The following is a 9,271-nucleotide window of genomic DNA, read 5'->3' on the forward strand; positions in this document are numbered from 1 at the left end:
ATAAGTTGGTAAGTTCATCTCAGGGCATGATGCACACAATGTTGATTGCAGAAAGGCTTATGGTAATTGTTATTCATCGATAGAGTACTGGACTCGGCCAAATTATGCATACATCGATAGAGTACTGGACTCGGCCAAAAGCAGTCGCATTTCATGTTAAATTCAAAATATAGAAAGAGAGTTCAATGTCAAAGGAGATGCTGTTGGCGAGCGTTCGGAAATCTAACAATCTACGCCTAGATTGGCTGCAACTAGAGGCATAAAGAAAGAGATGTACAGTCAGAATCGTCGGAAACGTCCCTTCCTAGTTTGTGCCCATGCTAAGGCAGCAACTGTAGCTCCACCCAGATGAGCAGAGCCAGAGACTTCACGATCACCCTGAGATAGCAACAGAAGCAGAATTTAACAGAGAACATCAAAATGAATGAGTCAATGGTCAGAGTTTAAATAATAAACACTATACAGAAATAGATTGCTTATTTGATCCATGGCTCGAACTGTTAGGATAAAAGTCTATTTTTATATGTATATCAGACCGCACGAGGCTTCATTGATGATATTTCAACATAGCAAAAATTGTGTCTAATGAAAGAAAAAGTAATAATAATTATATACAAATCCCTTGAGGTTTAGGCATATTACAGACCCCCCCAACCCCACCCCCCGATTTTTATGTTTAAATTATAGCTTTTGCCATGAGGTGCAATGTAATTTTTCAAAACCAAGGGTGTCTTTTTGTAATATGCCTAGATCTTCAGTGTAATTATCCCGAAAGGTAGACGGCCCTTCAGATACCCTAAGATTTATAATGTCACAACTTGATTCGTCGTAAGAATGACAATGAAGTTCAATGTTACTGTTGAAAAGAGAAAAGAACAAATATTTCCAAATGAACATACCTCCAATATCCTCAAGACATCTTTACCAATAATAAAGATTCCCTGCCGTAACATTTGGTCAAAAATAAGTAAGATTCCAGCAATCGACAATTTCAGTCATCCTATTTTACCAAGAAAGAGGTAAATTGACCTTACCAGTAAAATAGCTGGTACTGGTATAAAAAAGTTAAAATAGAGGGTGGCTGATGGAAAGAGAAATATATCGAGAAGCATTATTGCATTCACAGCTCCACTTGCACCCTAAAAGAAAGAGCAAAGTCACCAAAGGAAGCAAACCTTTACAGACTAAATTATGCTTTGCCAATTACATAAACGTGGAAGGACAGACAAATTAAGAAGAAAATGGACCAGAAATCTGCCCAAAATTGAGGGTTCAAAAGGCTTAAATTGTGCGATCATTTTACAAAAATGAGAATTCACATTGGCGGAGCATTAGGATTGGAGATCAAAATTCCTCTCACAGCAATTGAGTTTGGGCCCAAGTGAACCCCAAAATATGATTAGACTTATGTGATTCAACCAAAATAAAGGTTCCATATTCACAAGTTTCTTGAAGTTAAGTGAAACTATTTGATTTCTGTCATTGGCATCATGACCATAAATGGTTGTATTCCTGAGATTATCTGCCTCTATTTCATGTTTATGATGCCAAAATGCATGTCATTATGCATGCCTACACATTTATGAATGCTTGATGGGTCTTCATCGTGAAGTGTTTATATGCTTCACAATATGCTGCAATACATTTTATTCATGAACTTTGAGTGCAAGGCTCCTGGAAATTGAAATATTCTCAAACTCCAGCAAAATGGCTAATGTAGCCATTTGGAGTCATAAAGCTCACCTATTGGCAAAAGTTACATATTATGAGACAAATATATTTGTTGATGGTGATATTTACCTCTATATCTTAGCTATTTCTGTGTTGATGGTGATATTTGCCTCTATATCTTAGCTATTGCTGTGTTGATGGTGATATTTACCTCTATATCTTAGCTATTTCTGTGTTGATGGTGATATTAACCTACATGGTGATATGCCATGATACTTTTTCTTTGTAATTTTTAAGATTTAAATTACATGGATGTAGAGTCTGCACTCTCCGTGTAGAATACAGATCAAGAAGTCTACTTGGAATGATTTTAATGATTAAGTAGCCAAAGTCCAGAAAAATAAAGTTCATTAACATACGATATCAACTGATGGCATTAGGCAGTCCTCTGAAGTGGGTATATGAGATCCAAAAGGGGAAATTTCTTGGGTTTTTCATCATAATAGATGAAGACAATTATTCTCATGCGGAGAGACTCATTACGAGGTTTTCGATTCTATCTGTTTTAAGTAATATCCTAATAGAGGTGATGAGAATCAGTATTTATAAGCCATTGAGAAATAGTTGTCCTTCAATTTATGTGTTCGAGTGCCTGGTGAGTAAAACTTCATACTGAGTGTTGAACTCCATGCAAATTGCTAAATTTATAACTTTGAGCTCTTAAATAGAGGAAAGTAGAGGGGAGGTTTTTGTTATTTTGGAATGTGTAGGGGAGGAGTTTGTAATTTAACTATTTCAGATTGTAGATGAGCATCATTATCCCTATATGAAATGGTCGTAGTCACAAGAAAAGATGATGATTAGAGAAAACAAAAGGATTAGGGATGCTCACCAGTCCTGGAACTTTTGAAGGATGAATACCCATTTGCTTTCTCTGCACATAACAAAGTAATTTAGAGCAATTACTAGGAAAAGAACTGAAAATCTATAGCATCGAACTTCCATATGATATGTATAGAGACCACAGCATTTCACAATTTGATTGCTGATGCTCTAGCCGTGTAGCAATTGACAAGAATCAGAGAACATGCTAGTACTAAATGTATATACCAATCTTTAACGTTATAATAGCACAGTATACTTTAAATAGTATGAAGAAAATCCTACAAGTCCACAAGCTAAATAATACAAACAAAGAGTCTGCTAGTTGTAATGTGATATCCAAAGTAGAAAAGGACATGCAACCTGGAAAAATCAATGCAAAGGAAAACTAATAATACCTCCCAAGTAGATAGAAATGCAACCAAAAAACAACAATTTGACATTGTTTATACTTTGTCTACAGCTGTGGAGAATAACCATGCTCTATTCCTAGAGCTCTATTCCCTTGTTTGATTTTATAAATATGACTACTTACCTGGAATGATGGAGCTATAAAGGCATGATAGGCCAGATAAAAGATTGAGCCAACAACCGCTCCAGATAGGTATAACTTCAGCAAATACTCAGGTCCAAAATTTCTTCCTATCTGGCCAATAAGAATTACAGTTCAACGAAATTACTTAATGTAAAATAATCCTACAAAGTACAAAATGAAAGATTAAAAATTCCATATACATAAATGCTTTAGCACAGATGACCACTAAACACTATGCATTTTAGTATCAAATAGTTTATGAAGCAAAAAGAAAAAAATAGAAGACTAACAAGAGTTGAAAAAGTTGAAAGGAATAACTGGAGTCATGTGATCTTACACTTGATCCAAAAAAGTAGAGTCCAACCATATTTGAAATGAGATGCCAACTGTCTCTATGACTAAAAGCAGAGGTTATCAATGTGTGCAACCGGCCACTTGTAAAATTGTCCACTGAAATCTGAGCAGAAACAATAGAATTAGTAGCTAATGTTTGTCTCAACTGTTGTATGGCTTTGTTTAAAATTCACACATTACGAGAAACATCTTACCATAAAATTCTTCACCATAAATTGAGGGCTAGCAATTCTCCACAACAAGAAAACAGCCACATTTGTTACTATCAAGCCTATCACAACTCCATCAGTTGTAAGCCTTCTAAAAATTGATCTCCTAGGAAACAAGAAAAGAACCATAATTCACTTACACGTATGGTTCTGATACTTCTTAAGCTAGAACTACAAGATATAGAAATGTGATATTTTCATGGAGATATTCTCCTAGATAGCCACAATTATGCAGGTATTCAATAGAGCAAATACAAGAACAATGATTTTTGAGTGCACAGCTTAGAGAATGAGTTTCTGAGGAGATAGGGCCACCAAGGGCCAAAAAGAAAATAAGAGCAGCAGAAAAAGGGTCAAATTGCTGAAGCTTTTCTATTTGATGATCAAGATAAGAGTTTTAAGGTGACCACAAGTATACAGAAAATTAAGTTTTGATTTCAGATTCGGAATGTTCCAGATGTGCACCAAGGACGTCAATGTTTTAGCATAAAGGAGGATAATCAATCAGAAAAGTTCTACAGTTGAACATTTTCTATAAGCAGTTTCTCAAGTTTTAGATGTTTAAAGTTCCTTTATTCTTGTTATCAATTGATTAGAATGCATGTTCACATTCTAATGGGGTAACAAAACACTGACGCCAAGTTTAGGCTGCACCCATTTGGCATTATTGGCTCACTAGAAGGTTTAGGAGCAGTTTCAGTGTCAAGAGGCCAGTGAACCACAACACACTTACAGGGTAGGTTTGTCTGCAGACCACGTGATCCATTGTGTGAACATCTGGCAAGGATAAAATTGCTGAACATGCTATTTTCTGTACAATATAGTGCCCGTGGTTTATTTCAGCATCGTTACTTCTTACAATCCTCGAAATTATACGACAACTCTAGAATATGGGTGGTCAGGTTAATCAAATTAAGGGAGCTGAGTAGAACACGCAGTCAAGGCAGAAAGACATCCAACACGAAGTCTCAGGATGAGTCTGTTCAGCAGAATCAGTGTCGAGATCACTTTTTAAGTTGCACTGGACTTAAAAGAAACTCCAATAACCAGGACATGCTACCCCCAAAGCCATGTGGTATACTGGCATAGAAGAGATATTATATATTAAATTTTTTGGAATACATGGAGTAGGTGTGCATCACAACCTAAGAAAACAAACAGAGTTAGCTTTTTATAACAAGCTTATAGTGAACCTTGTCTGCGACAAACTTTATACCTCTATGAAGTCTATGGAATCCACATTTACTTAAGTATCTTTTAGTGGAGTTCACACACTTCAGACCTTCATTTCATAGATACTTAGGAAACTTGATCAATTATGATCAATATCCTATGCAAGCCACTTTTAATAAGAGTAGACTATTATGGAAGAGATGGATAACTAGAATGAGGGGTTGAAAGGAATGAAGGAGTTGGATAACCAAATAATCAACCAAGAATAAAGCTTCAGATTAGATCTTAGAGCATAGAAGAACATGATTGAACATTTCAATCAAAGAGAATACTTTATTAGTTATAGGAGTTTACAATAATCAAATTAGTTCTTACTTTCGAAGCCCATCAATGCATGCAACAAGACTAGACTTCTGGAAGACAAATACCCTATAGAAATTAAACAGGGAAAGAATGTATAAAGGTTGGGTGAGGGTTAAAGGAAAACAGAAGCTCCAACAGATTAGATCTTAGAGAATTGCAAGTGTGTTTCTAAGTAAACAGATGATCCTTAAATTGGTTTTCAATGCAGACAAACAAAGATTTTTACCCAGTCGAATGGTGTCAAAATGCATGAGTCTCCAAACATCACATAATAAACATCTTAAGTAGACTGTGGTACTCAACAATGCTCAACGTAAACCTAGAGAAGAAATGCAAAAACCCTCCACGTTCTGGATAGAGTAATAATCGTGGAAGGTAAACACTTTTATCTCATCCCTTATCATTCAGGTAAATGATACTTAAATATAACATAATCGTCTGACTCTTTAATTACCAGGATTTTATCTTATGGCACCAACTAAGAACTAATCTGAGATAGGAGAAATAACTAGCCAGCCTCACGATTAGTTAACTGCTAACTAATATCCAAAAGGCAGCCTGGGATGTTTATGAAGGAGTGTGCATAAGATAAAATACAGTATTTCTCCTTGAATTTTCCTAACTCCAGGAGAAGACATTCGTATCTTCCTATGATACAATCTTCCGCCGGTGGTTCTTTCCAACCAGCCTGCACCACGCAACCACCAAAATAACCCTTGCCAATAATACCACCTTTTCCACTTTTCATTATGAGACAAAAAACACACATCAGAGAAGCATGAGAAAAAAATCCAGTTTTAGAGACACACCAATTATAGAAACCAAATACATGGATTCTATTGATCCCATAATATTTTTCACTTGAATGCAAGAACAAAAGAAAAGTTTGTTCCTCCGATCAAAGCGGAGTGGTATGACACACCAAACTACCTTACTGGGTCTTGATGGTGCCGGCCAAATAGATACAGGGCACAGCTAGGCAATAAAATTTTCTACTTTTGAAATTCTTGTTGGCGCTCTTTACACCCAGTCCTCTCAAAGAATGCTTTCTCTCTCTATCAAGCACAAAAAGGTAATGTATCTTCTCCCACATGAAAAGAGGTAAGCTCGCTAGTCAATGATATCTCTTTATTAACAGACTTCTACAGATGATCATAATTTTGCACGAAAGATTCACCAGTTCCCAAGAGAAGCATCTTTGATTGGTTATCTAAGAATTAACTATCTTACCAGGTCTGCTGCCAAAAAAGTTCCCCTTCTTTGATTAAATATCACAAAGCATTTCTTTTTCATGTTTATTAATACAGAATACTCATTATCTCTTGGCACTTTTCTACAGGAACCACAAACTATCAATAAACCAATTCTTTTGTTTCAGAAAACCCACCTGTCTTGTACAATGTGCATTTAATCCACATTTATTTGACATATGATCAGCATTTGTTACTCTCAGACTTGGCCAAACTATCAGGATAAATTCTACAATTCCTATCTTCCACTATGCTTGCCTTGGTGATTTCCAACCAAGAAGAAACCAAAAGGGAGAAAGATTAACACATGGACAGACAATTACAAAATATAAATATTATATAGGCTAAAACAATCATTTTCCTTTGAGAATATTTCTATGTAGCTATTACAGGAAAACTATATTTTCAGTTTTCAGTTAGCAAAGTGTAACAAGAATCTCTGCTTCAAGGAGTGGATACGAACGTATGCATGAGAGTGAGCGAAAGAGTGCTCGAACTAGTTTTGATTCACAGAGCAGGTTCATATGAACGAGCCAGAGACTGAAACACCAAATTGAAGCTACAATGTTATTGATCAAATACGAACATAATACAATGTAGCTAACTTTCTGTTGATACCAGATTCTAGCCAATCAACCATAACTTCTTATACAAGAATTTTAGTGAAACTCTTATGAAATCACAGGTATCCCCAGTACTAAATGAACCTACACAAAAATAAAAATAAAGTAAAAGACTAGGTTCTTTCTCAAATCCTCTGATTTTTCACAGAAACCAGAATGGAAAATTTCCTTCTTTTCTTTTTTGATAGACAGAAGGAAAAGAACAGATACAGGAAGAATACTTAAGAACATTAAAACAAGCATAAACATAGAAAAGTACCAGCCACGGTACTGAGAATCAAACGAGTGAAAATTTCTTCCAGCCTGAGTCCCAACTGTACCATTAACAGGAAATTTGCTTTGCCCCTTGGAAAGAACGTTCGAAAAAGACCTCCTGGCAAGAACTGGGCTCGAGAAAAACCCATTTCGAATACTCCCCGAAACTCCATTAGAACTGCAAAATTTCCATAAATGGGAAGGTGAAAGGGAGGAATGTTGAGAGATAGACTGTTGATAGAACGGGTTCGCATTGCTCTTCAAGAATGATGAAGAATAACTGGGTTGGAAGATCGAGTTGGTATTGGTAGTTGAGGCATTTCTTGGGATTTTAGAGAGCAGCTTGATGCAGAGTTGCCTTTGCATTTTCAGATTTTAGTCCAAGGAAATTCTCCCCAGGAACTATTCCTCTCAACTTTTTCATCTACATATATATGTAGTATAATACTATAATTCACATGAAGACAGAGCTGTGTGCTTCTTTGTTTGTGGAAAAGGAAAACTGTGAAATTTCGCTGTGCCTGGACTGGACTAGCATTCGTGAAAAAGCCCTAAAAGCATGATACTGTCACCGAGAAGAAAAAGGAAGGCCTGATTCATAGTTTTGGGCTGCAGAGATGGACATCATAAGGTTCCCTCATTTTGGTCACTCTCTTTCTTAGAACCACTATGGGACGATTTATCCGGACTCGAGATCCGTCACTTATTTAAATTTAATTATATTCCAAACCTCTTCTATTTGTAGTTGTACTCTGGACCCCATGGGTTTAACTTGTAAAAATCTAATCAATTTTTCGTTTTTATATAATTGATATACTTTTTTTAAAAAATAATATTATTATTTATAAATATAAAATAAGTTATTATTTTATAATTATATGTATTAAATAAAAGTTGCATATTTTAAATAAATTTAATATATTTATAAATATTATGTGGGACAGATTTCTAAGGAGGTTTCAGGTCTTTTTATGAAATTAGAATTTGTATTCAAACCCAAACCTAATAATTTAGACATAAATTAGGTTGGTCTAGGGCAACCTCTATCTACCGTCCCATTTGTCGTCCCTACTCGTCTAGTTTTTATGAATTCTTTTCTCTTTTTTGTGTTTCCCTCCACCTCATCCCTGCTATATGGAGTTTCCCACCATCCCGTTTGGCAAACCACTTATCGCAACATCTCCAAAGTTCACTATCTCCGGACATAGATCAAGGCCATGATATTTCTTGTTAGGATGTAGGTTCCCATCCGCAATGTATGGTTCAACATATACAAAGCTCCAATAACCACGTCTTTCAAATTTATCTTATATTAATAAAAAATTTTAACAGTGCACATTGTGCTCGTATCACGTCGACCACTACTCGTCTTGTTGCCTTTCTCACCAGAACCACCTCTTATGCTCGAAAGTTTTACATTCTTAATCGCTATTAAATGATAAACATAATTTTAATTTATTGTAATAATGATTTTAAAATTGTGTTTGAATAGTCATATCATTAATAATCAATAAAGTGATTAAAAATTATAGATTCAGACCACATTTAATTCTACTCAATCCTATTTTCCAATTATGTCATCCAAAAAAATAAACGAGCCGTAAGTCCGATGACTCAATAACACAATGTCATTAATACAAAGCAATAATAGTCTCAATGGGATGCACAGTTCTAACAATTTACATGATGCGGCCACAAGTGAACTCAAATTATCATAACAAAATATTATCTTAAACGCACTTGTATTAATTTCGACTCCGAGCTATGTCATAATAAAAAAAAAATGAACTTATCCGTAAGAAATACAAAAAAATAGCTATAATAATTGTGGTACTAGGAGCTAATGTCCATAAACTAATTGTAATTCCCAATACCTCTCTTTCCCAGACCTTCATTCCTTTTCTCTGCGAAATAGTTAAATGGTGTCGAGTAAATTACTCAACGGGTCGTATTTAT

The 9,271-nt window shown here is 35.3% G+C and overlaps 1 protein-coding gene across 1 annotated transcript; it reads right to left on the bottom strand.

Annotated features, from left to right (window-relative positions):
• Positions 1 to 41: 41 nt before the first annotated feature.
• On the bottom strand, positions 42 to 7,909 carry RBL12 (RHOMBOID-like protein 12). The gene is made up of 8 exons (XM_011089063.3): positions 7,320 to 7,909; positions 3,637 to 3,757; positions 3,426 to 3,545; positions 3,089 to 3,199; positions 2,564 to 2,605; positions 1,035 to 1,139; positions 900 to 941; positions 42 to 378 (listed from the first exon to the last, which is right to left on the bottom strand). The coding sequence occupies exons 1-8, from the start codon at positions 7,679 to 7,681 to the stop codon at positions 280 to 282; spliced, it is 1,002 nt and encodes a 333-aa protein (XP_011087365.1). The 5' UTR covers positions 7,682 to 7,909; the 3' UTR covers positions 42 to 279.
• Between the last annotated feature and the right edge of the window lie 1,362 nt (positions 7,910 to 9,271).

This window comes from Sesamum indicum, linkage group LG8 (genome assembly GCF_026168435.1).
Source record: "Sesamum indicum cultivar Baizhima isolate 11 linkage group LG8, ASM2616843v1, whole genome shotgun sequence".
NCBI lineage: Eukaryota > Viridiplantae > Streptophyta > Magnoliopsida > Lamiales > Pedaliaceae > Sesamum > Sesamum indicum.

Excerpts from the sequence above, each read along its gene's own strand:
- RBL12 (XM_011089063.3), bottom strand. The coding sequence starts at position 7,681 with ATGCAAAGGCAACTCTGCATCAAGCTGCTCTCTAAAATCCCAAGAAAT. Across the intron at positions 942-1,034 it reads CAGTACCAGCTATTTTACTG|GGAATCTTTATTATTGGTAA; the intron begins GTAAGGTCAATT and ends ATGTTACGGCAG. Across the intron at positions 379-899 it reads ATGTCTTGAGGATATTGGAG|GGTGATCGTGAAGTCTCTGG; the intron begins GTATGTTCATTT and ends TTGCTATCTCAG.